Source organism: Martes martes (assembly GCF_963455335.1).
Source record: "Martes martes genome assembly, chromosome: 3".
Classification (NCBI taxonomy): Eukaryota; Metazoa; Chordata; class Mammalia; order Carnivora; family Mustelidae; genus Martes; species Martes martes.
In genome coordinates, this window is record NC_137890.1 from 139,823,696 (window position 1) to 139,851,363 (window position 27,668).

The following is a 27,668-nucleotide window of genomic DNA, read 5'->3' on the forward strand; positions in this document are numbered from 1 at the left end:
GAGAGACGTGGCAGAGGCGGCGCGCGGGCGGCGGGGAGGTCAGCCCGCGTCTGGCCCCCTCGTCTCCCCTTCCCTCCCCTCACGTACCCTTCCCCCCCCTTCCCGCCCCTCTCGTACCCTCCCCGCCCCCAGGGGCCGGCCGCGTGGGAGGGTTGGTCCGCGCCCCGCACTTCCCGGGAGCGCCGCCCTCGGCGTCCGCAGCCGCCGTGATGCCCCGGCCCGCGCTGCCCGCGGTCCTGCTGCCGTTGCTGGGCCTGGTCACCGCCGCCGTCGCGGGTGAGCTGACCCCCGGCCGCGTTCCCTCCCTCCCTGCCCCGGAGCCCGACCCCGAGCGGTCGCCTTCACGCCCTGCCCCGCGGTGATTCAGCAGCCTCCGGCCGCCCGAGGGTCTCGCCCTGCCCTGCGCGCCCACCCCTGTGCGCCCCCGGGGCCCTGCGTCCGGCCACCACCCGCCCCGCGCGCCACCCCGGGCAGCGGGTTCTGACTGAGCGCCCCAGGAAGGGTCGCCGAGGACCCGAGCCCGCCCTGGCTCCCCCACCGTGCCCCCAGCCTCAGCGCAGACCCCGCTCGCGGGGACGGTCTCCAAACGGGGAGCTCCTTGACTGCAGAGCAGAGGGACTCAGAGCCGCGCACCGGGGTAGTTTTCGGGCCATTTGGGGCCGAGATGAGCGGGGAAGTTGGCTGCGCAGATTTCCCTTTTGCGCGGCGGGGGCAGGGGTGGGAGGAAGCGGGCCCTCCCGCGCTCGCCGCCCTGTTTGTCCCGCTGCTTGGCGTTCGAGTTGTTGAAACAGGAAAACAGTTCAGCCAAATAACCCCTGGATCGAAGTGGGACGCGAGCCGGCGAAGCTTCGATTCCTCTTAAGTCGTGTAATTTAAAAAAGCCTTTAAGTCTGCGCTGCGGTCATGCAAGTGTCACCCGAAAAAAGTTACACATGGTTAGTCAGTCATTTCCCAAATGACTCCTGAGGAAAATAGACAATTCTGTTGAGTATGTGGGGTGGGTTTTTTGTTTGTTTTTAACAAGTTTTTCGTACACGCATGTCCAAAATATTGAATGGGGGACAGACTTCCATCCAAAAACATTATTGATTAAACCATTCTAGGAATTAAAGAACAGAATAAACAAGAACTCAGTGAATACTTGTGTGGGTTTGAATAAAATGCTTATGCGAGTGTTTTGGGTTTTGTTTGGGGGTCCCCCCCCTTGAATATCACTGTCATTTTATAAGTTCCTGCTGGAAGCCTGCTGACAGGCAGGCACATTGTAAGGGGTCTCTGTTGGAGGCGGCATAGAGTAAGCAGCTCAGAAGTTGCTCCCTAACTCAAAGCTCCTTTCCTGGAAGGCCTTGTGGATCAGCATTTATGACTGGTTATGCCGTCTGCTGCCTATGGAGGAGCGCACACAAGATGTGCTCATTTTCACACTTCATACTGAGCATGTTGGATTTGTCTAAGACAAGACTGGACAGTTTTGAGACACCCCCCCATCCACACCCTCATATGTTGGCCAGTAACATCTGAATGTCCTTTAACCCACCTTTTGGGCTTGCCATGCCTTCAGACTTCAGGTTAGTCAAAATTTACTTTTCTTGTCACATTAAAAAAAAAAATTCATTTCTAGATGTTGGTATCTTTTCCAGAGAAGCTGGCATTTTTTGTTTTGTTTTAAGATTTTTATTTATTTATTTGACAGAGATCACCAGCAGGCAGAGGCGGAGGGTGGGGGGAGACAGGCTACCCACTGAGTAGAGAGCCAGATTGCAGGGAGCGGGGTGGTGAGGGGGTGGGGGTGGGGGCTGATCCTAGGACCCTGGGATCATGACCTGAGCTGGAGGCAGAGGCTTTAACTCACTGAGCCACCCAGGTGCCCCAGAGAGAAGTTGTTTTGAACAGTAAAACAGGTCACGCTACCTTTGGAAAATTGTGTTCTTTTTCCTCTTATAAGTCCAGTACAGTTAAACAGGCTTTTCAAGAGCTTAAGAAGTACATGTTGAATAAATTAATGCAGGTAATTAACCAGTTTCTATCAGTCAGGAGGCTTTAAGGATTAATTTAGAAAGAGCATAAGCTTTGGAGTTAGGTACAAACCATATGGCTTTGAAAAAGTTACCTAACTCATTGCACTTGGAGATAATACCCTGTAGGACTATAACGAGCATTAAGGGAGAACTCTGGCTCTTACCTATTGTAGGCATGCGAAATCTTGGTGTCCTTCCTTTTGTTCTCTTCATACAAAATGAAGGGTAATTATTGTGACTAAAAACATCGTGAGTGCCACTTTATGTGGGTTGGATATTTCTGGTTAATGAGCACATTCATATACATGCTGATGATTTCATCACAGTACTTTACAATATCTTACCCAGACAAGATCAGGAATCCTATTACACTTAGAACTAAGTGAAGAAAGAGCTTTTCAAGGTTATCACAAAATTAGCTGAGTGGCAAGATCTTAACAGCAAAGCTCCCATGGTATTGCATGAAGTGTAAATTTAAAGTTGAAGTGGAAATCATTGTTACTGAATCATTGTTCTCTGTTACTTTGGAGTTCATTAGTGTAAGTGATCTTATGTTCTTAATCATTATCTTGAAAATCACGATGAACAAACCATTGTTTCAATTCCCAAGTAAGGTTCCATGGCATGCCTTTTCGAAAGTTCTTCTGTAATGGTGCCTTTTCACATAGTAGTTGATCGCTGTGTTTACTGGGTAGGTGATCGCCCATGGGTGGCATGAGATGAGTGCATATAAGCTTGGTCAAAGTAAGTCTTCATTCTGTGGTCATCGTGTGGATCAGAATCTAGGATACGGATTTTGAATTGCCCTGGATGAGGGTGCCCCCGCCTTCCTTGCTGAGGTTATCTTTCACTGCTCTTCTAGCTGTTCGGTGTTTATCCACACTGGGCCCCTGGGGACTCAACCACCTGCAGGCTTTTCTGCCCAGACTGTCCTCCCCTTCCCCTGTCCTTGCCATGGCTGCCCCCACCCACATCATTCAAATCTCTGTTCATATGTCACCTCCTCAGGCCTCCCCTGAATGCCCCACTTTCTCATGTCCATATTGTATCTTCTTCAGAGCACTCAATGCTGTCTGAATGCATCTTGTTTATTCAGCATCTTCTTGTCTTTCCACTTACCAGAAGGAAGATACATAACAGCAGAGACTTTACTGTCTTAGGAATTTTTGTTTTGTCTTGAGTTGTATCTTTGCACTTTATTCTAATTTATAATAAAAGGACCAAGAATTTTAAATGAATGGTTTTTAAAATAAGGAGGATAATGGGATTTCAGTTTCTTTCAAATTATTTTACTTCTGTCATGAACTGATATCATAATTGAATTCAGAGCATCAAATCATTTAATCTTTTGATGTGACTTTTTCTAATTCTTTTTTTGTTTTTTTTTAAAATTTTATTTATTTGTCAGAGAGAGAAAGAGAGACAGAGCACAAGCAGGGGGAGCAGCAGGCGGAGGGAGAAGTAGGCTTCCGGCTGAGCAGGGAGCCCGATGCAGTGCTGGATCCCAGGACAGGACCTGAGTGGAAGACAGACCTCAACCCACTGAGCCACCCAGGCGTCCCTAACTTTTTCTAATTCTTATAAATGGCACAGTGATGTTTTACGGGAAATTATCTCAGATAGTTTTTTGTAAATTTTGAAACATTAATAAATGTTTCTTTTTCTTCTAATGAGAAAGTGAAATTACAGTTAGGTATTATTTCAGGACTTCTTCATTGTTGAGAAGTATTCAAAAATGTGCTTCTCTGTTGAAAACTAGTTTTGCAACAGGGTTAGTGTCCACAATTTTTTATGATACCTATTAAGTATTTACTTCTTTTGTGAATTATTTTGGACTTTGAGGGCAGATCTTGAGACTGAATCTATAAGAAAACAGACCAGAGATGCCCAGGGAGAAAGGTGCAGAGTAACACTGGCACCCCCATTCTATAAATAAATCTCATGACAGCTCTTCTGCAAAGGGATGGAGAGGAGAAGATGGAGGTAGACAGCAGGGAATGTGGGTTGGCAAGGGTGATGTGGAGAGGGAATGGAATGTCAGAGTGTCTGAATTTTCTTGTGCTTCAGGGAGATCTTGCAGCCCAGAGTACAGCCACAGGCCCTCTAGATTAGTCAGGGACTTGGAGCCCCACTCCTGCCTCCCTGCATAATAAACATAATAAACAGCTCGTCCTCTTTCTCTGTCTCTGCCACAGTTGTTCTTGCGGAAGCTAAGTCACTGTGACTCATATCTTAGTGGGAGGGGGGCAAAGGTTTTATTATTGACCAGGGGAAAAAATGCAGTCTTTGCCTTCACTTTGTTAACATGCAGAACAAGTGTTTCCCAAGGATCACTTCCTCTTGTGCTGTTCCTAGTTGCTTGAGAAATTATAAGGGAACAGAGAGTTCTGCTGGAACTGACCGGTAATGCCAAATATCCTCGTAGATACACCGTTTTATTCTTTAGCACATGGTAATTTTAGGCAGAGGATCTATATAGAAACTTTTGGAATCTTAAGTACAAGCTTTTAAAATTTTCATCAGGCTCCTGAATTTCTATATATATGGAGTCAACAGAATTATAAAGTCATAAAATCCATAAAGAGTCACTTAGGTGCATTATTAAGTACCTATCTTTCAGGACAGCTGTGAAGAAGTAAGAGTTATAGAAAAGCACTTCACAGAGCATTGTGGACAGGCTGTGTGTGTGTGTGTGTGTGTGAAGTATATATGTTGAAATATATTTTTACAGAAGATATTATAGAACCTCTAATTGAAAACTTATGGCAGTATTTTGGGGAAGCAAGTTTTTAATGAGAATGGGGTTATAGCAGAAATAACTTCGCATTGAAGGAGGCTTAGCTTAGCTTTCTGCTCAGGAAGTGCATGAACCTCAACAGCTTTCCTCACAAGAGGTATCCAGCCTCTGCTTGAACGTTTCCTCTCAGAGTAAAAATATATGTCTTGAGTAGTGCTTAGAGCTGGTTTCTGGGGCGCCCACTAACCGGTAGCATGAGAAGGAGGGTTCGGTGGTGAATTAACTGGAGGTTACTGCTAATGCTGAAATGAACCTAAGAACAAGGCAGTTGAAATTTTGAGGAAGTGAAGTTAAAAGTTTGTTTGGTATTTTTCTGCCTATAGAGTCTTAATTTTGTTGTCTTACCATGTGTTTCTTATTTAATTATTGAACAGTGGTCTTTGAGTTGTTGTAGTCATCATCATCATCATCATCATCATCCTCGTCCTCATTCCCATCTCAGGGGTCCACGTTTGCCATTCCCTGTCTGACCCAGATTTCCACATGGCTTTTCTCCTTCGGCTTATGCAGACTTTTTATACGTCACCTTGATAATGAGATCTTTCTTAGACAGCTTTCTAAAATTGCAGCCGTCACCCCTACCCTATACCCAGGATCTTGCTTTTCTCTGTTTTAACTTTTCTCCTCAGTATTTATCACCATCTTGGGTTGCTCCTCTCCAAGATGGCCCCAGTGATTCTTTCCTGCTGGTATTCATAGTTTTGTGTAGCTCACCCCAGCACTAAATAGGGGTGACCTATGTAACTGGTAGGATATTGCAGAAATAACAGTGTGACTCTGAAGGCTGGATTAGAATCATTTGTTCTGAGAGAAGCCTCCTGCCATGTCATAGGGACCCTCCAGCAACCCTGTGGAGAAGTCCACATGGTGAGAATCTAGGCCTCTTCCCTATGGCCGGCACCAACGCATTGTCCATATGAAGCAGCCTTCTTGGAGACTTATCCTCCCACCCAGTTCAGTTTCCAGATGGCTGCGGCCCTGGCAAAGGGCTTGACTGCAGCTTCATGAGAAACCCCAAGCCAGAATCACCCAGCTGGGTAGCTGCTTCCAAATTCCTGACCCAGACAAACTGTGTGAGATAATGAAAGGTTTTTTTGTTGTCTTGAGTTGCTAGTTTGTTACATAGCAATAGATCGCTAATATGTCATCTGAATATAAAACATCATCTAACATATCTTGCCTTTGTGTATCTGCCTCAACTAGAATGTAAGCTCTAGGATGGCAGGGTTTTTTTTTTTCTTTTTGTTCACTGTGGCATCTAGCACCTAGAACACCTTTCTCACAACAACCCCCTGTGAGAATAAATACTGTTATTATTCCTGTTTTACAAAACTAGGGCACAGTGAGATTAAGTAACATATCTGGGATGATGTGGTCAGAGCCAGACTTCTCTGCAACTTAATGTTCTTACGAGAACCCTGCCCTGTTCTAGTTCTCTGTGTGCTGTCTTGTGTTACATGTAAGGTGCTGTGATAGTTATTATTGAGGGTACACTGAGATTTAAGAAATGGTCTCTGTTGTCATGCAGTTAACAGTCCAGTTGGGAAAACTGGGTAAATATCAGATAACTGTCATACAAGGCGGTTTGATGAGTGCCATATAAAAGTGTATTTGTTGATTATCAAAGGCAACACAGCTCCTTTTCCAAGAATAATGGCTACCTATGGTTCTTATGCATAGGTCCTAATCAAAAGAGGGATAATTACCTAAATCAAAGGATGATTATTCTAGGCTAGGTGGCCGCTCAACGGAGTTCCTAGTATAAAAACCTCACGAGGCCTATTTGCTGAGATGGCGTCTTCAGATGTCTTGTTATGCCATGTATCCATACAGTAAATGTCTATCATTTGGGGTAACCTGAGCAAGTCTTTACTCCTTGTAACCAGAAAGGTGTCTCATCCATGGTGTAATGCAAAGTCCAGAAAGTTCAGAAGTTCGGAGGAGTCTGAGTCTCCAGGAAGATGAGGGTTGGACACTCCACGGAGAACTGACCTACAAGCTGCTCCTGAAATAAGAGTATACTTTAACCAATAGGTGGTTTAGAAAGCCGAGTTCTAAAGCTTTCATAAAACATAGGAACTACAAGTGTACAAAAAAGTAATTTATAAATTTACCTCATTTGGTGTTGATTATATTTTTGTGTATTGAATAGACTTGCTTTATTCCATATAAAGCATATTGCAAAAATTATTTTTTATATTCTTATTTATTATCAGTAGAAAAATATTATGTGTAGCTTTGACTGGAAATAATATGACAGCATTTGTCAGCCTGTGATTCAAGAACTTCCAGTGATATGGAAAGTCGTTTTAGGTGTCATCAAACATGCTAATGGAGTCTGTTTCCTTTTAAGATTTTTTTTTAAATTTTATAAGGATAAAGAAAAGGCAACAAAAGGAATCGGAAGAAAACAGAAGAAAAAAAGATGAAAATCAAAATTTGCAGTTGACAGTATCTGCCCTTGTGACTTCCTATTTGAGTTTCATTCTGGAAATGACTGTTTATTTTGTCTATCATGTCTTGCACATATATTGAGTGAGTGAAGTAGGCAGTCTCCTCCCTCTTCCCCTTCCTCCTACCAGATATTAGTTTATGTGTTGACTCCTTACTAGGTGCTTGTCATTGTGCTTTCTGTGGTACTCCTTCTGTTTTAGGATTTCTTTTCCTTTGGTATGTGGCAAACTCCTTTATCCTGTAAGTTGTAGCTCAAATTACTTCCTTCTTTTTGAAGTGTTTCTTAACTTTATAAGTTATTTACTCTTTATTGTCTTGTGTAGTATTTTATCCATCGTACCTTTGTAATATCTGTTATGTATATGTATTTAACTCTCCCATCAGAGTGAGCACTTTACGTGAAGGACTCATTCCTCTTTATATCCCTTTCTCCTTACCCCTTAGCACTGACCATTATATCTGACATAAAGGAGTTGGTCAGTAAATGGGTAGATGGTTGAACAATTATTAATAACTTGTTCAAAGATGTGAAAAAGGGAACTCTGCTTCTGGCTATAACCAGGTGGGGAGAACAACTAGAAGTTCTAGATGAAATTCCATAAAGATCATATTTGCAGGCAACAGAGAGCTGCCATGGCCGTTTGTTGAGGTGAGACCAACATTATGTACATTAACTTTTGCCCGTAGGAGAGTTGCCAGAATCTTAGGCAGCGAAAGGAAGAACAGAGTTTTGGGCATTCTCATGGTGTTAAGGAGACAGAATTTTGAGTTTTAACTTGCCAAAGAAGAGAGGCTGTACTTAGTATCCAGGCTTTCTTTGGAATCCATGGATATTGAGCCTCCTAAAGGCTTTAACACCTCCTCCGGTCAGCTCAAACCTTGACTCTGTTAAGGTAATTGTCAATACCCAACCTTCCTACCAGAGTCCCTTCTAGAGGAGAATAGCATCATCTAGAGCCTCTGCATTTTTTCCTACACAGTGTCTGGTACTTGATTTAAAAATAAACCAAACATATACCAGGCATAACAAGAAATAGGCCAAAGGAAAAGAGAAACAAAAATAGGCCAAAGGTAACCCAGAAATTAAAGTTATCAGAAATGGGGACTTTAAAATAACTAATAAGTTCAAGAATATAGATTATAAAATTGAGGATTTCACCAGAGGTCCAGAAACTACAAAAATACAAACAAATTGGAGTTCTGTAACTGAAGAAGCATTGACATTACAAACTCAATAGACGGGTGTAACAGCAGATTTGTTAAAACCTAAAGAGTAGATTAGTAAACCAGAAGGAACAAGATAATAGTATGGAGAGCCAGAAGTATTAAAAATATGGAAAGGAGCAATGGGAATATTTGGGACATGGTAGAAATTCTGACATAAACATAATTTGAGGCCCAGAAAGGGAGGAGAGAGAAAATGGAATAGAAGTGTTATTTGAAGGAATAACGGCCAAGAACTTTCCAAAAGAGATCAATGAAAATAAGCCATGGATTCAATGAGTGTACTGAATTAGTAGCAGGATTTAAAACACACACACACACACACACACACACACACACTAAACTGCTAAATACAAAGTCAAGAACTTGCAAGCAGCCAGAAAGGGCATCAGACAGACAGCTGATTTCTCAATAAGAATGATGGAAGCCCAAAACTATAAAATTCATCTTAAATAAAAAATAAGCTGACAATCTAGAATTCTGTATTTGCAAGAATATCCTTCAAACATGAAGGCAGTATAAAGATATTTGCAGAAAATCAGAAACTGAGGGAGTTTTTAATAGATACTTAAAGAAATACTTAAAGGAACACCAGAGGCTGGGGGATCAAGATACAGAGTAGGAGCATCCTGAGCTCAACCCCTTCCACGGGCACAGCGAGGCTATAACAACATGCAGATCAACCATCTCTGCGAACAACCTGAAGACTCGCAGAGCAGCTCTTCCCCAACTAAAGATGGGGGGAAAAGCCACTTTGAGAAGGGTAGGAAGGGCCGAGATGTGGTCATCACCACGAAACTGGCCTTACAAGAAATGTTCAAGGGACTTCTTTAAGGAGGAAAGACCACAAATAGAAGTAAGATTATGAAGAAAAAAATTCATGGGTAAAAGGAAACATACAGAGTAAAGGTAGGGGATCAACTACTACTAAGAGCTGATACGAAGGTGAAAAGACAGAAGTAGTAAAGTCAGTTACATCCACAGTCAAGGGATACACAAAATAAAAAGTTGTACCCCGTGGTGTGAGACATAAAATGTGGTGGGGGGAGTAAAAATGTAGTGTGTTTAGAATGTGTTCCAACTTAAGTGACCATCAACTTAAAATAGGCTGCTGTTTACATAGGATGCTTATATATGAGCCTCAGGGTAACCACAGACCAAAAACCTATAACAGGTACACAAAAAATTAAAGAGAAAGGAATCCAAACACAACATTAAAGAGAGTCATGTCACAAGGGAAGGAGCAAGAGAAGAGGAAAGGAACAGAGAGAACTATGAAAGCAGCCAGAAAGCAATGAAAGAAATGGCAGTAAGTCCATAGCTATCAATAACTGCTTTAAATGTAAATGGTCTAAATGCCCCAATCAAAAGATACAGGGTGACTGACTAGATAAAAAAAAAAAAAATTAAACAAGACCAGGGCGCCTGCTGGCCGCTCAGTTGGTAAAGCATGCAACTCTTGTTCTTGGGTCTGTGAATGCAAGACCTACACTGGCATAGAGCTCACTTAAAAGAAATAAAAACAAAAGCAAGACCCATTTATATGCAGCCTAAAAGATTTGCTTCAGACCTAAAGACACATGTAGACTGAAAGTGAAGGAACGGAAAAAGATACTACATGCAAATGCAAATGGAAAGAAAGCTGGGTAGCAATACTTCTATTAGACCGAACTGTCTTTTTTTTTTTTTAAGATTTTATTTATTTATTTGATACACAGAGAGAGATCACAAGTAGGCAGAGAGGCAGGTAGAGAGAGAGGGGGGAAGCAGGCTCCCCGCTGAGCAGAGAGCCCGATGCGGGGCTCGATCCCAGGACCCTGAGACCATGACCTGAGCCGAAGGCAGAGGCTTAACCCTCTGAGCCACCCAGGCGCCCCTAGACCAAACAGTCTTTAAAAGAAAGTATAACAAGAGACAAGGTCATGACAATAATGATAGAGAGATCAACCCAGCAAGAGAATACAGCAATTACAAATATCTGTCCACCCAATATACGTGGACCCAGATATATAAAGCAAATATTAACAAACCTGAAGGGAGAGATTGACAGGAATACAATAATAGGAGGGGACTTTAACACCCCACTTACCTCAACAGAAAGATATCCAGACAGAACATCAATAAGGAAACAGCAGCCTTAACCAACATATCAGACCAGACGGACTTAACAGACATATAAGGAACCAAGTAGCAGAATAGACATTCTTTTCAAGTGCATGTGGAACTTTCTCCAGGATAGTTCACATGTTAGGCCACAAAACAGGTCTCGATAAAGTTAAAAAAGATTGAGATCCTTTCAGCATCTTTTCCAACAAATTTCCAGTAGGAAACTGGATATCAAGTACAAGAAAAAAATGGGGAAAAAACCCTGCAAGCATTTAGAGGCTAAACAACATGCTACAAAACAACCAATGGGTCAGTGAAGACACCAAAGAGGAAATTTAAAAATACCTTGAGAATAACAGGTGTTGGCGAGGATGTGGAGAAAGGGGAACCCTCATGCGCTGTTGGTGGGAATGCAAACTGGTTCAGCCACTGTGGAAAGCAGTATGGAGGTTCCGCAAAAAATAAAAAATAGATCTACCCTGTGATCCAGTAATTCCACTACTGGGTATTTAGCCCAAAACAAAAGATAACTTGAAAAGGCGTATGCATCCCTGTGTTTATTGTAGCATAGTTTACGGTAGCCAGGATGCAGCAGCAGCCCAAGGGTCCCTCCACAGATGAATAAAGATAATACGTCACCACACCCTGGAATATTGCTCAGCCATAAAATACCGAGATCTTGCCCCTGGTGACAACACGGATGGACCTGGAGGGTACCCCGCTGAGTGACGTAAGTCAGACGGAGAAAGACAAATACCATGATTTCACTTCTTTGTTAAATCTAAAAGAGCTCCTCTGAGTAAGGACCCCATTTGCAGAGAGGGCAGCAGAGGTGAAAGCACGACGGCTGAGTCCTCCTCGGGAAGAGGGTCTGAGGCCCTAGCTGCCCCGCGCATCCTATTTTCACCCTCCCTGAACCCTGTGCCTCCAGACGTGTCTGGCCTCTCCAACTCCTAACCATTTCTGGACTTCCTTGCTTTTTAACTCCTGGGATTGTACTGCACATATAATTTTACACCCAGCTTTTTTATTTAACTTAGTGTTTTATTAAGTAAATGCTCCTGGAATATCCCTACCAACGACCTTTTAGCCACCACACTGAAGAGAGTTCTAGATTCCAACCAGAGTTCAAGCCAAGTAGTCACATGTGTAATGCAAGTACTTCTAGGACAGCGGGAAGGAAAAAACCTGTATACAAAATACATTGTAACTTGAGATGCCTACTCTCATCATAGTACATCTTGAATGATTTAGTTTTCATTTTTAAGTATCCTGGACATAAAAGGTGGGGCTCGAATCTACAATCCTGCGATCAGGAGTTACATGTTCCACGGACTGAGCCCCCACCTTGGAGGATTTAACCACTAAATGTAGCAGTATGAGGCCGGGGAAAATTCATATCTCACCATGGGGACAGTTTTAAGTAGCCTCTAGTATTAGGTTGTTGACCCACCTCCTGTAACAATGGCCTGAATTAACGACGACTTGACAAAACAGTTTATTTCTTTCTCTCATAACAATCTGAGTGTGATATGATGGTTCCGTGTCGGATCCTTCTTGTTGCTCTGTTATTCCTAGGCTATTTCCATTGTTTACATGATTAAAGATGGCTGAGTACATTTTGGCCAGTGGGAAAGGGGATGTATGATCCCGGGAGCATACTCCTTCCTTTTAAAGGCAATTTGCCTGGTTTGCTTCAGCTCACAGCTCATTATCCAGAAGTTACTGGAAGACTGGAAAACAATTCAGCTTGGTGGACATGTATTCTGTGCTATATGAGAAGCTGAGGTAAAAAAAAACCTCCCCCCAAAATATAAAATAAAATAAAATAAAACTGAAAAAATACACCAGGGGGGAAAAAGTGCTGGGTTCAAGTAGGGGACAGTTAATGATCTCGGCCATGTTCTGAGTTTGGTAAACTCAAGGTTGTTGAATTTAGATTAACATTACTGATGGTTAAATTCTGATCTTTATAGTAGGGCATTCTTTTACTTGTTCATATTAAAATTACAATACATAGAGTACTTAAAATAAAGCTAGGTAAAAGTCATAGTGATTTTCCCTACATAGACCTAAGGGAATAGGGATTTAGATTAAGCTCTTTTTATTCACTGGAATTCAGTAAAATCCTCCCCTTTTCTCCGTTCTGGGCAGTGAAATCAAGCTCTTCAAGGCTTACTTTTGAAAGTAAGCTCATGCTAACTAATGACATTTCAGAGCCAAGGCTTACAAATGTACACATTTATAATGAACAACAACAACAAAAAGATGAAGATAGAGAAGGAGGAGGTGCCATTCTACTCTACGAGGAAGAGAGATGGTTCTGTTTCATAGAACTAATTCAAAGAATCTGCTTTGATGAGGTGTTAAACTAAGAAGGTTCATAAGAACATCAATCTTGTTTTCATGTGCAATATGAAAACTTGTCTGAATATTCATAATTTGGCAACTTGTCTCTGCTCTTGGAAGTATAATTTTTAAAAAAGCTCTTGCAGAAGAACTCTTGAGACTTTTGAAATTGTTACCAAATATTGCAAAGATAACCTTCAAAAAGAGCTTGTAATTCTGATTGGTTGTCCTTCTTGATAGTTTGTTGCCTTGGTAATAACGCTATAATTTACAAGTCTGAATTCGTAAACATCCTAAAGGCTTGTAACTTTGCTCTGTCAAATCAGAAGAGAATCATTGGCACATTTCTCTTTTCCCAAATGTAGAATGGAAAAAAATAAATTCCCATCGCACTAGTCGATTTCTTACTTTAATAGAGCTCTGTGTCTAAATTCTTTTTGTCTTTCAAAATTTAATATCTGGTATCTTTAGGAATTCACGGAATTCTTCCCAAGTTATTTAACAGTGTTTCTTTTCCCACATAGACTGTCCTTCATCTGCCTGGGTTCAGTTCCAAGACAGTTGTTACGTTTTTCTTAAAGAAGCCATCAAAGTAGAAAGCATAGAGGACGTCAGAAATCAGTGTACTGACCATGGTAAGGAGCTTACTCTTCTTATTTTTTTCCACAGCTGTAAATGGTGTTCACTCATTTCTTAAAAAAATGGTTTTGGCATACCTCACTTACACCTGAGTCCTTGTAATAAATGAACAATTTTTATTATATAATGCAGTAGCCACACTGTGGAGTTGGCTATATATTTAAGCTTTGAGTTGGAAGACAGCTGTTAGTCCCGTCCAGAGCTGTGTGATAGAAGCTTAGCAATAGCAGTATCTTTTTCACGTGCGTACCCTGTGCCAGGTACCGGGTGGGTTTGATTATCCTTACATACCTACCAGGTAGTTTATATTAGCCTCCTTTAATCAAGGGGAGAAATGAAGTTCAGTTATTTGTTCAAAGTCATGCAAGTAACAATTGGCAGAGCCAGGATTCAAACCAGGTCTGGATCAGATTTTAGGGCCATAGTTGTTAATCGCTCTGCTGCTATTCTGCCCTTGGGAGTGCTGTTTCAGGTACGCAGTGTGGGCGGAGGTCCGATGGGGCCATGAAGGGAAACTGTGATAACGAAGTGTATGTTGGAGAAAAAGGAGCAAAAAGCTATTTGCTGGCAGATACACTCAGTGTTCTCTGGAAAATATATTCACAACTTTACATTGTTAAATATTTCAAATAAATATGTCATTAAAAAAAATTTGTTTATTTGAGAGAGAGAGCGGACCAGCTTGCGCGCACAAGCAGGGGGAACAGGAGCAGCAGTCTCCCCGCTGAGCAGCCTGCCTGCCCTCGGCTGATCCTGGGACCTGGGACCTGAGACCATGACCCGAGCCAAAGGCAGACTCAACCAACTGAGCCACCCAGGCACCCCTAAAAACGTCATTTTTAAAAAGGTGTGCCTGGGTGCTCTTTATATATCTGGCTGTTTGGCGGAAAGTGCATCCTTGCTGTTAAGCCTCGAACTGTTGTGATTTTTTTTGATTTTTTTTTTTTTAAGATTTCATTTATTTATTTGACAGAGATCACTAGTCGGCAGAGAGGCAGGCAGAGAGAGAGAGAGAGAGAGGAGGAAGCAGGCTCCCTGCTGAGCAGAGAGCTTGATGCGGGCCTCGATCCCAGGACCCTGAGATCATGACCTGAGCTGAAGGCAGAGGCTTAATCCACTGAGCCACCCAGGTGCCCAACTGTTGTGATTCTTAAAAGTTCAAATCGAAACTAGGATGTGAAATAACATCTCTTTCAGTGGAAATCTCTCTGATGGTGATAGGAGAGTCCTTGATTTTCTAGAAGTGCTTTTTATTACTGCATGAGATCTAAAATCTCTTGATCATTTCATTAAATTTTATCTTAGACTTATTAATAACTCCAGCATTTAGAAATGCCCTTTACCTAAAAAAAACACAATTTCTGACAACCAACCAATATGACATTTTGGAAGACTATCAAATCATACTCACTTATTATGGAAGGAATGAATGTAAGCAAAGAAGTGTTTAATCCCATTAAGTGCAACGTAGTACTCAATACATATTGTTCCCCTTGGAGAAACTCATACCTGCCAAATGGTGTGGAATATTGATTCTTTAAGAACAAGACAAAAGTTCCAATCTACCAGTATGGCTTCATTTTAAAGAAATTGAGTAACAGGAACTTTTTTGGAAAGATTTGTTTTTAAGTAATCTCTACACCTGACATGGGGCTTGAACTCACAACTCTGGGATCAAGAGTCACATGATTTACCGCTTACCCGGCCAGGTGCTGCAAATAATAGGAATTTTTTAAATGGGTTCCCCCCCATAATAATTTTCTACTCTCTTTTGGAAAAATCACTTATATTAGGTATTCTTAGATATAGATTTCAATATAGATTTATAATTGAAAATATATTGGAGGCTGAGAACCAAGAAGAGACACGTTCCTGTACTCGTATTAGCTTGTATGAAGCACAAGGTTCACTGTCTGGCTTTAATACTTCTTTTAAGCAGGTTAGCAACTGCTTACAGTATAGAGGTATAATTAATACTTGTTGGCCGACTTCTACAACTCAGTGTGTAGTGAGGTGTTTTTCTTTTGTTTCATATTTGCCATTTTTCTTTAGCAAACAAAGCAAAACAAAATTGGAAACACCCAGGAACTTTGTGACTTGTTTTGGAGTCCATTAATTCTACTTGTTCAAGCAGGATAGCCATTTGGAGGTTTTAAATTGTTATGTACAAATTTGCTTATAAAATTTATCTTGTGTCTAAAAAAATACCTCTCTTTTTTCCCCAGTTAAAATTTATAAATTCAGTTCGTCTTACTGATTAGATTTTTTAAGCTTTCTCATACGTTTCTGTTAACCTTACCATTTATTTGATAATCCTCTGTATTCGTTTCCACTCTGGAAATATCCAGCTCTTTGATGAATTAGGAAATTAGCTAAAATTAATTAATAATGCTCATATTTATTTTTGGCTAGAGTACTGTTTTGGTTTAGAGTAGTAGGTGGACATGAATTCAGGGTTTGCTATGAAGAACAAAAAGCATAAGGAGTACTAGAATATTTACATTTGGATTTATAAAATCCTCCCAGCTGTACAAAATCCTTAAACCTATGATTAGGGGTTTAGAAAACAAATGACTTGTTAACCTTTTGGGCTGCAGAGAGCTATATTTAAATATATTCCCAGGGCTTTTGCAAATTTACTTGATATTACCCTCTCATTATTCATAATGAGGAAAAAAATTGTAAGAAGCTAAAATTTTTATTTTGCAACATTTACCTTTAATTTATAATGTTATCATTATAATAGAAAAAAATAAGTATTTTTAGTCTTTCCTTTTTGTGATTTGTGAGCTATGTCACTAGCTATAAAAAGAATTAAAGACCCAAATTACATCTCAGCAGGTACTGTCATTGGTAATGCATTGTAAAAAAAATTTTCTAGAGCACATGCATTCTTCAGGGACTTATGCTGTCATTTGTTAAAGAAAATGAAAGTGTGTCTTATTTGCCTGACACAGTAATTTAAGTTTATACAGTATTTAATTAGATTACAGTGTTAAGAATCATTAAAGTTCCATTGGCTGCCACAAGGTCAAAGAAAAGGATGAAAAACTCATCTCTGAACACTTAAGCCTAAACTATAACCTAGTTAAATACTTCCCTTGAGAATTTTTCTAGAGTAGCATTCTGGTCACATTTCACAAGTAAGTACAAGTAAGTATCAGGGTGAAACAGATTAAAAGTCTGTATGACATTCAGCAGACAGGCAGCTGGAAATGATAAGAAAACCATCACAGAGTTTTTAAAAATGGAGCAATGACTCAGGGAACCTCATTGAATCTTAACTTTGGATTAAAGTATTAAGTGTTTTAAAGGTCAATCTTATTTTTTTTCTTTTAAAGATTTATGGTAATTGCACAATTTATGCATGGTCACTATAAAAAATGAGAAAAACATGTGCAGATATTTTAAAAATAAAACAAAATCAGGGGCACCTGGGTAGCTCGGTTGGGCATCTAAATCTTGATTTTGACTCAGGTTGTGATCTTAGAGTTGTGAGATCAAGCTGCCTGTCAGGCTCCTTGTTCAGTGGGGTGTCTGCGGGAGATATTCTCTCTCCCTCTCTGTTTGCCATTCCCCACCGCACTCTCTCTCTTCCTCTAAAATAAATGAATAGGGGCGCCTGGGTGGCTCAGTGGGTTAAAGCCGCTGCCTTCGGCTCAGGTCATGATCCCAGGGTCCTGGGATGGAGCCCCGCATCGGGCTCTCTGCTCAGCAGGGAGCCTGCTTCCTCCCTTCTCTCTCTGCCTGCCTCTCTGCCTACTTGTGATCTGTCTGTCAAATAAATAAATAAAATCTTTAAAAAAAAATAAAATAAATGAATAAATCTTAAAAATAAAATAAAACAAAATCACCCTAAATTGCACCACTCTAAGGAAATGTAATGACTGTTAACATTTTGGGAAGTATCCCAGACTTTTTCCCCCTAGGCAAATTTATATCAAATGCTTTTTAAAAATATATATATATATAAGAAAAGGGATCGTATTTGGCAAACTGCCCTATAATCTGCATTTTCCTTTAAAAATATCTGTGGCAGTAAAAATACAATGCGTATTCCCTAAAACTGTACATTAATCTGGTATATAGAAATTCCATAACTGATTTAATCAATCCTCTAATATTGGCTATTATTTTCAATCTTTGTCAGAAATATGTGATGACCATTAATAATTGTGTTTAATGAGCACAGAGCCTACGATTGTTTTAGCATAATTGTTAAGGATCGCTGGGTCAAAGAGGGCCAGTGGCGAAATGGATAACGTGTCTAACTATAGATCAGAAGGATTGCTGGCTCAACTATTGTGTTTTTAGGGCTTTTGACACATTTGCCAAATTGTTTCCAAAAAGGCTGTACTAACTTTTACTCCACCTAACCACTTTTGAATTCCTGTTTTGTTATACCCAAGGCCAGCACTGTTTAATCTCTAAGCGTGGAAGTCTGCTTATTTTAATTTTCATTTACCAGTGAGTTTGCATTTTTTTTTTAAGATTTTGTTTATTTATTTGACAGAGAGAGAGATCACAAGTAGGCAGAGAGTCAGGCAGAGAGAGAGGGAGAAGCAGGCCCCCGCTGAGCAGAGAGCCCGATGTGGGGCTCAATCCCAGGACCCTGAGATCATGACCCGAGCCGAAGGCAGAGGCTTAACCCACTGAGCCACCCAGGTGCCCCTGAGATTGCATTTTTACACATTTCTTGTGTTATATTTGCTTCTGTGAGGTTGTCTTTTTTACAGTCTTGAAACCATTTTTTTTTCTTCTATTAAAGTGTTTGCTTCTTTGTTTATAATGGAGCTTTAGTCTGCTGGTTTGTGATTTTCTTAATAATACAGTATGACTTTGGGGAGATTTTTTTTGGCCCTGTAGTAATTTTCTTTCCCCTGTAGTTAAATTTTTCTGTCTGCCTCTTTTAAATAGAAGATGTAGAAGTGGTCACCTAATACAATTTTTTTTTCTTAAACCATATCAGTATGTAACAGGAGCTCTGTCTTTTCTATTTGTTAACTTAGGAAAATATTATCAACTTTAGTGTGATGTCATAAATATAGTAGACTATGATTTAAGCTCCTATAATCCTCAAAGTGTGGTCCTTGGATCAGCAGCATCAGCATCACCTGAAATCTGTTAGGAATGTAAATTCTCAGGCCCCATCTCACACTGGCTGAACCTGAAACTTTGGATGTGGCCGAGCACTGTTTTAACAAGCCCTCCAGGTGATGCTGATGCTTGCTCCAGGTGAACTAAGACAGTCTGATGTTTTCAGGAGCCTTTGTGAAGTCAGGATGATTTTGGAAGCATGCAGTTTAAGAGTGTGCAAGATTTTTTTCACTTCTCCATGTAGTTGTATTGGAGTATAGAAAGTAGAATGTGTTGGGGCACCTGGGTGGCTCAGTGGGTTAAAGCCTTTGCCCTCAGCTCAGGTCATGGTTTCAGGGGCCTGGGATCGAGCCCCGCATCCGGCTCTCTGCTCAGCGGGGAGCCTGCTTCCCCGCCTCTCTCTGCCTGCCTCTCTGCCTACTTGTGATCTGTCAAGTAAATAAAATCTTTTTTTTTTTTTAAATGGAATGTTTTTTAATTTGCAAGAGAATCTTTGTCTGGGTTAAGAAATAGGGTTCAATGTCTCTCGGAAAAGTAGTTACTCCTGATATTCATAGGGTGCTTATATGGATAGGTAGCTTACAGACTGTGAAGGCAACAACTTCGAATGTATGAGACATACCGTATAGATGGCTGCTGCTCTTTACTCTGGAATCATGTGAGAGAGTCCCAGGAAAAATCAGCTAACCAACGAGAACGAGGACCTCTACTATCAGTCCATTTCCCAAAGCCAGGACTTTTTAAAGGACCACACAGACAAATATGGGAAGGCACAAGGCTTTGGACAGCAGGCATGGGAAGGTTGTTAAATGAGGCAGGTCAGAGACTGGTGCTTGAGCTTCACAGGGTCTTGGAGTTGTTCTGGCTAGTTGCCCTTGAACTTTTCAGTTTTCCTGGGTATGGTCAGAGCTTGTCTTCCCTACTGTAGTGAAGTGAGGAAAGGAGAAACCATGGGTGCTAGCGGAAGTAGTCATGGGAAAAAGCAAAGTTGAGAGATGCAGAACATGTGTTTATTGCTCAAGTTTTGCATGAGGTTTTGTTCCCTTATCTGTAAAATACCTACCAACTCTGTGTGAATGAAATAGTACAGAATGATTCTGCCCAATTTATTCCGTCATACTTTTCTCGTATTTTCAGAAATGTGCATATTCTCAAGCTAAATTTTAAAAAGGTGTAAAAGTATAGTTATTATAAGAGCATTATATTATTATAATTATACATTATAACAATGCATAATTCTTATATACTTCATGTGATTTTCATTGATTCTGGAAACATGCTTTGTTTTTCCCTTTTAAAAATAATTCCAGGAGCAGACATGGTAAGCATACATAATGAAGAAGAAAATGCTTTTATACTGGATACTTTGAAAAAGCAATGGAAGGGTCCAGACGATATCCTACTAGGCATGTTTTTTGACACAGATGGTAAGTAATATTTACCCTCGTAGGAAATCACTTTTTTAAAATGGTACTAAAATTGATGACTTTGAGATTCTTTAGTTCTCTAGTTCAAGTTGGTGTTTTCTGTGGTGTCCGGGTATAGTATGTTCAGTGTGCATCCTCTACCCAGTACTTGACCTGCACTGACTGCAGCTTTTCCCTGAGCAGCTCGGTGTCTTTCACACAGAAGAATCAAAGTTGATTCTTTTGCCTGCAGTAAAACATGGTTCTAGGCTCAGATTTTTGTAATATGGCAGGGTCATAAATATTAGTGTTTGTGTCAGCAACAGGATAAAGCTAAACTGAACTATCAGAGTTATGTATTTAGTGTCCCTGTAGAAAACAGAATGTTCATAGATAATGAAATGAAACTACTGTTTACTATTAATATTTTAATTTTCTTGGCTATTTCCCCATGAAAATGTTACTATATTATTTTCTTTTCAAGAACTTTTTTTTTTTTTTTTAAGAGAAGGTGAAAGGGCAGAGAGAAAACCCGGCAGGCTCCATACCCCGCGCAGAGCCAACACATGGCTTGATCTGACATTGAGATCATGACCTGAGCTGAAATCAAGAGTCAAATGTATAACCAACTGAGCCACCCAGACACTCATCCATGGAACCTTCTTCAACCAATACTTTTTTTTTTTTTTTGGTTAAGATTTTATTTGAAAGAGAGCAGGAGAGAGAGAGGAAGAGTGAGAGCCTGAGTGGGGTTGAGGGTTAGGGGTAGGGAGAGAGGAGGTGGCAGATTCCCTGTTGAGCAAGGAGCCTGATTCAGATCTCCATCTCAGGACCCCGAGATCATAACCTGAACTCAAGGCAGGTGTTTAACTGAACCACCCAGGCACTCCTTGAACCAATACTTTTGATTTGCTTGTACACAAGATACACTCTTCCTAATTCAAATCCTACAACCAAGTTTTGACCAGACATACCTTAGTAACTTCCCACCTTTAATCCTAGACCCTTTTCTATGGCTCTAAGTTTAAAACTTTCATAATAATGAAAATATTCTTAACTGACAGATGCAAGTTTCAAGTGGTTTGATAAGTCAAATATGACATTTGATAAGTGGACAGAACAAGAAGATGGTGAGGACCTAGTTGACACCTGTGCCTTTTTGCACACCAAGACAGGTGAATGGAAAAAAGGAAATTGTGAAATTTCTTCTATGGGAGGAACCCTTTGTAAAGCAACTAGTAAGTATAACTGAAGACTTTTTTCCATTCCTGGAGGGGTGGGAAAAGTAGGGCTGGTTTTAAAATAATTTTGAGCCAGGTATGCCTCAGTAAATTAGAAGGAGTAAGAAAAACTTCAGAACATATTAGGATGGTTTGCTGTCAAGTATTCCAGAAGTCAAATGTATTTCTCATAAATTTCAGAGGTATGACCAGATCATGTGAACCAGGCATACCTTTAGCCTATCTGCTAAACTTAAGAGCCTGCAAGAGGTTAAAAATTTCTTCTGTTGTTTGAATTACCATAGCTTCCTTGCGTTTGGTTTGATTAAACAGAAATGGTGAAGAATACTGACTCATGTACAAGTACTATCATCCTTTGTTTAGACAAATGAAGAAAAACCACATTGTAGTTTATAATTTATTCTGGACTAAAGTGTAGTTTTTCTTCTGGCCCATCAGAATGCTTTTCTTTTTTTCCTTTTTCCCAAAGGGTGAACTCTGAATCTGGCCCCTGCCCCTCTACCCACCCATCACCCCTGGGCTCCAGCCGTCCCCTCCTCCCCCATCAGAACGCTTTCTAATGAACATAATTATTGTGTCCCACAGTATTTTGATGTTATTGTTAAACATCAATGTTCTAAGTTTTAGAATTGTTTTCTCATTAAAAACACTTAAAACTTCAAAATAAGATTTCAGGATGCCTGAGACACACTGGCCATTTCCCCATTTTGCCTCTTTAGGATTTCCCCCCTTCTACTTCTACTGTAAACCAAAGCTATTTTTCCCTTTACATCTTACTTTACATTTTTTTCTTTTTTTGTCTTAGCAGGGTTCTTAACTACAGTTTATAGTGACTATATTAAATTCCTCATAGTTTTGTGGTACTTGAATTCAACCTCCAGAATTTATTTTAAAAATTTTTTAAAAGGTTTTTTAAAAGTTGGATCTTTTCATGTACAAAGTCTCAGGGCACCATTATTATAAGCCAGATTTTTTTTTTTAAATTTGAAACATCAGAAAGTTTACAAGTTTATACTAATGAGGTCACAGGTGTACACTTTAATTTTACTAGCTTTGTTTTCTACAAACTCTACCAAAATTCTTTCTTGTTCACCTCACTTTTTGAGTTACCTAATCCTTTTCCACCAGCCAAGCTAATGCATTACGTTAGACCTCTATGTCTTCTTTAAAAACAAACAAACAAACAAAACCTTTGTTCAAATGGAAAGCACAACTGACCAAGAGAAATATGGATAATATTAAACTATTAAATACAGGGTTCATTTTTAACTATTCTGAAGGTGTTTAAAGGCAAACTTAGAATAAAGCATATTTGAATATTAATTTTTATTTTCTTTTGTATTTTAGTCCCATATGAAAAGAAATATTTATCAGGTAAGTAATGGTCTTTTATTAAAATTTTTCCCAAAAATGAGAGATTCTGTTAAAATATTACTTAGAGACCCCCCCAAAAATTAATTGTATAACATAAAGTAGAACAATTTTTGTAAGAATTTAAAAAGGTCTCAGCTTAGTAGTAAGACTTGACATTCTAAATATAACTGCAAGTTATAAATTTTTTACACACCAAAAAATATTTCCCACTGAATTCCATTTTGTTTTTGTAAGCAGTCACTCTGCAATCTTTTATTTAAAAAAATTTGACTTCATGGTTGTAATTCATGCAGCATCTGTCTTAAGGGTTTACTAAATGCATTTTTAAAATCAGGTAATATATTAACGTAGCTCAAAAAGCATAATTAAAATAAGGCAAGCACTGAAAAGTCTGTCTCCCGTCTTGCCCCCATCTACCCTATTCTAACTTTATCCTTACTGGGCTCCCATTCAGTTTTTTCTTTAAATGTCTTTTTTTTTTAATTTTTTTTTTAAGATTTTATTTATTTACTTGACAGAGAGAGATCACAAGTAGGCAGAGAGGCAGTCAGAGAGAGTGAGAGGGAAGCAGGCTCCCTGCCGAGCAGAGAGCCCGATGCGGGACTCGATCTCAGGACCCTGAGATCATGACCCGAGCCGAAGGCAGCAGCTTAAACCACTGAGCCACCCAGGCGCCCTAAATGTCTGCTTCTTTTGCCAAAATAAGGAAACTGAGATAGAGGACTTATTTTGCCCCTTTTATTTACTAATATATTTTAGGTACCTCTCTGTATCATTACCTATAGATTGAACTTCCTTCTTCTTTACAACTGAATACTCTTCCAGGGGTGGGGAGTAGGGGCAACGGGAAGAGGGAGAGGTAGACAATCTTAACAGGCTCCACGGCCATCGTGGAGTCAGAAACAGGGCTCGATCTCATGACTGAGATCATGACCTGAGCTGAAATGAAGAGTTGGACACAACGGAGCCACCCAAGCACCCCATTTAATCTATTTTGAGGTATAAGATGCAGATCTTAAGTGTACACATTGATGGTTGCCTCTGTATACACCTGGCTACCTACCTCTCAAATCAAGATACAGTACATTTCTTGGGGCGCCTGGGTGGCTCAGTGGGTTAAAGCCTCTGCCTTTGGCTCAGGTCATGATCCCAGGGTCCTGGGATCGAGCCCTGCATCAGGCTCTCTGCTCGGCGGGGAGCCTGCTTCCTCCTTTCTGCCTACTTGTGATCTCTGTCAAATAAATAAGTAAATAAAAAGATACAGTACATTTCTGTTACATTAAAAATTTCCCTCATGCTCTTTCCTAATACATGTACCCCCTACCATCATGTCTCCTACTTAACCACTATTGAGTTCTCTCACCATAGAGTTGCTTGCTGTTAACATAAATATAATTCTACTAGCTTCTTTTTTTTTTTAATGATTCACCCAAGTTGAGTATCTATTGCACCTATTTTACTGTTGCATAATATTTTATAAATCTATCACAATTTACCCAATCTCTAGTTACATATATTTGGATCATTTCTTGTTTGATACTATGTAAAGAGCTGCCTATGAACATTCTCATTTGGACCTATCTTGTCACTCTCCTGGAGTATTTTCCGAAGAGTAGAATAGCAAGGTCATAGGGTAGCTGACATGTTTAGCTTTATTAGAACCATCAAATAATTTTTTAAACTGGCTTAACTGTTACATTCCCACTGTCAGTGTATTCAAGTTCTATTCGCTGTACACATCCATCCCATGATAGTCAACCTGATTTTAGTCATTCAGATGTGTAGTGATCTGTCATTTTAATTTTCATTTCCCTGATGAATAATGTTGAACACTTTTACACACTTACATTTCAATGTGTTCTTTTGTGATATACCTCCAGGTTTTTTGTCCTTATTTCTAATTGGTTTGCCTTTCTGATTGGTAGTTTTATAAAATTCTGGATATGAGTTGTCACATATATCGTAGTTATTTTTTCTCTCAGTTGGGGGCTTGCTAGAACTATGGTGGAAGTGTTTGAGAGTTCATGTAGATAATGGAGAATCAAGTTCTCACTCTTCCATAGGAGGAATAAATATCAAAAAAATAAAAAAAGAGCAAAGGGGCACCTGTCTGGCTCAGTTGGCAGATTATGTGGATCTGATCCTTGAGGTAATGCATTCAAGCACTACACTGGATGTAGAGCTTAAAGTATCAAGGAAGGCACCACTTCATAGCCATTACGTTGTCTATGTGCAAAAAACAAAGCAAGAGAACAAAAAACAAGTGATCACAAGGATATGGAGAAAGTGGAACACTTGTACATTACTGATAAGAATGTAAAATGGCACAGGCAACAGTATGGTAGCTTCTCAAGAAACTAAAAATAGAAATACCTATGATCCACTTCTGTGTATATACCCAGAAGTGAAAAGAGGTATCAAAGACAGATTTGTACACTCACATTCAGAGCAGCATTATTCACAGTAGTCACAGGTGGAAGTTGACAACCCAAGTGTCCATCAACAGATGAATGGATAAGCAAAACATGGTGTATATACACTACAGAACATTATTTAGCCTTAAAAAAGGCAGTTCTGATGCATCCTGCAACATGCACGAAAATGGAAGACATCAAGATGCTAAGTGAAATAAGCTGGTCACAAAAGGACAATTCCAGTTATATGAAGTACCTGGAGTAGTTGACCTCATAGACACAAGGTAAAATGCTGGTTGACAGGGATGAGGGGAGGGAAGAATGGGGCATTATTGTTTAAGATACAGTCTCAGGTTTGAAAGATGAAGAGGTCTGTGGATAAATGGTAACACAGCACAATGTGGACTGTTGTTCTGTAACAATGTGAACTATAAAACTGTCAACTTAAAAACTGGTTAGAATGGTATATTTTGTTATGTGTATTTTACATTAAAAAATTGAATCAAGAGGGGCCCTGGGTGGCTCAGTGGATTAAGCATCTGCCTTCTCTCGGGTCATGATCTCAGGGTCCTGGGATTGAGCCCCGCATCGGGCTCACTGCTCGGTGGGGAGCCTGCTTTCCCCTCACTCTCTGCCTACTTGTGATCTCTGTCAAATAAAAATCTTAAAAAAAAAAATTGAATCAAGAAAAGCCGTGTAAGCATGTTATTTACAAGCATGAAGGCAAGTACAAGTTAACAGCAATGGGAATGCAGGGTGAGTAGTAGTGGTAAAGCAGGAGCAGCAAAATACTTTTTGTTACCTTATCTTGTAGAGCTATGAATTTTAAGCTATGCACATGTATACTTGGAGAGGAAAAGGGTTTATGCAGATTGAAATGTGTAGGAAAGAGTCGGTAGGTCTAAGTGGTTCTCAAAACCCTATTAGGAATAGCTGAAAGATCTGGCAGCATTTGATCCAGAGTGGTCTCTGAATATATGAAATACAAAGATTTCATAAATATGTGTAACCACTATGTGCCTCGCTTTCTTGATACACACTTTTTTTCATCTGATGGTCTCCAGTAAGAATACAACCCACACCTTAACAAACTGTGACCACTACAAACTTTTATTATTTTAGGACCAAAAAGGAGAGAACTCAGCTGTGGCTATTTACCTAACTCCTCCTGTGTTATTTTTTAAAGAAGACTGTCAGTATTTTAAAAATATCAATGGCTCTCCCTCACTTTAACAAGTAGCTTTTGGCCAGATTTTCTTCGCTAAGCTTTACATTTTATCATTTTAAAAGCACAGCTCAAAGGAGGATATAGGTACATTCAAATAACCATAATGTAAAAATTCATCTGTAAAAAGAAAATAATTTGAGGTCTTTTGGATGCTACTGAATACAAATACTCTCCTCCCCCAAAGCATTTATCTCCTAACTCCTAAACTGAGTTAATTTCCCTGGACGACTGACTAAAAGATTACAAGGGTGTTGAACAGCCAAAAACTGTTAAGGTTGTACATCATTAAGGAATACACACAGATACTTGACTAAATTAAAACAAAAAACAGGGGTGCCTGGGTGGCTGTGGTCATGACCTCAGAGTCCTGGGATAGAGCCCCATTATCTCCTGCTTAGTGTGGAGTCTGCTTCTCCCTCTCCCTGCCCCTTTCCCAACTCATGCTCTTTCAAATATAAAAAATCTTTTAAAAAAGGGGGGTGGGTCGGGATATTCTACTGCCATTCCTGGTTTTTTCAGTGGAACAAATTTTAAATGCCAAACACCAGATGAACCAATAACTTCATTAATGTAAACAAACCTCTCAAGACAACTAGCCTTGAAAAGAGCATTAAATATAAAGTCTTAGACCAGGAAGTAAAAAAAGGAGAGACAAAAAAACTGTAGTATACCAAGTGTGGATAATTTCCATTTTAGGATCTTACAGTAGAGTGGCAATTGTAAAACTTAGTTGAAATCTTGAAATGACAGTTGTTCAAGCTAAGAAACACAATAAATTCATTTTTATTTTTACCAATGTGGGAAAATCCTTAAAATAGGCAAAAACATACATGATGAAACTGTATTTGTGCTCCCCTGAGTGCAATAGCAGTAAGTGATTTCCATATATATTTTTTGTCTTTTTCTTTTCAGATAACCACATTTTAATATCAGCTTTGGTGATTGCTAGCACAGTAATTTTAACAGTTTTGGGAGCAATCGTTTGGTTCCTGTACAAAAGAAATTCGGATGCCGGTTTCACCACAGTTTTTTCAACTGCACCCCAATCACCTTATAATGACGACTGTGTTTTGGTAGTTGCAGAAGAAAACGAGTATGCTGTTCAATTTGACTAAGATTTTGGAAATCTCAGATTAAGACATCAAATACTTTGACAGTGATTCCTGTGTAGGACTTTAATGTAAAATTTGACAATGAAAAATTACAGTTTTTATGGTGTATTTCCTTATTCCAGTAGCATTCATTATTCTCATGTAATCACTGTGACAAAAATTGATCTTTAGGTTCTTCTAAGAACACAATTAAAAAAGAAATTATCATA

At 39.7% G+C, this 27,668-nt stretch overlaps 1 protein-coding gene across 2 annotated transcripts; it reads left to right on the forward strand.

Moving 5' to 3' along the window:
* CD302 (CD302 molecule) lies at nt 1-27,567 on the forward strand. 2 transcript variants are annotated; one of them, XM_080798312.1, is made up of 7 exons: nt 4-276; nt 13,473-13,583; nt 19,995-20,111; nt 21,155-21,328; nt 22,679-22,705; nt 25,212-25,403; nt 27,260-27,567. In XM_080798312.1, exons 1-6 carry the CDS (start codon nt 210-212, stop codon nt 25,382-25,384), a joined length of 669 nt encoding a protein of 222 aa, XP_080654438.1. In that variant the 5' UTR covers nt 4-209; the 3' UTR covers nt 25,385-25,403; nt 27,260-27,567. The 2 variants fall into 2 exon arrangements, with proteins under 2 accessions (XP_080654437.1, XP_080654438.1); XM_080798311.1 differs by lacking the exon at nt 25,212-25,403 and having other exon boundaries at nt 1-276.
* The last annotated feature ends 101 nt before the right edge of the window (nt 27,568-27,668 follow it).

Coding starts and splice junctions, on each gene's coding strand:
- CD302 (XM_080798311.1), top strand. CDS start 210: ATGCCCCGGCCCGCGCTGCCCGCGGTCCTGCTGCCGTTGCTGGGCCTG. Junction 13,584..19,994: donor AAATCAGTGTACTGACCATG/GTAAGGAGCTTA, acceptor AAATAATTCCAG/GAGCAGACATGGTAAGCATA. Junction 22,706..27,259: donor TGAAAAGAAATATTTATCAG/GTAAGTAATGGT, acceptor TTTTCTTTTCAG/ATAACCACATTTTAATATCA.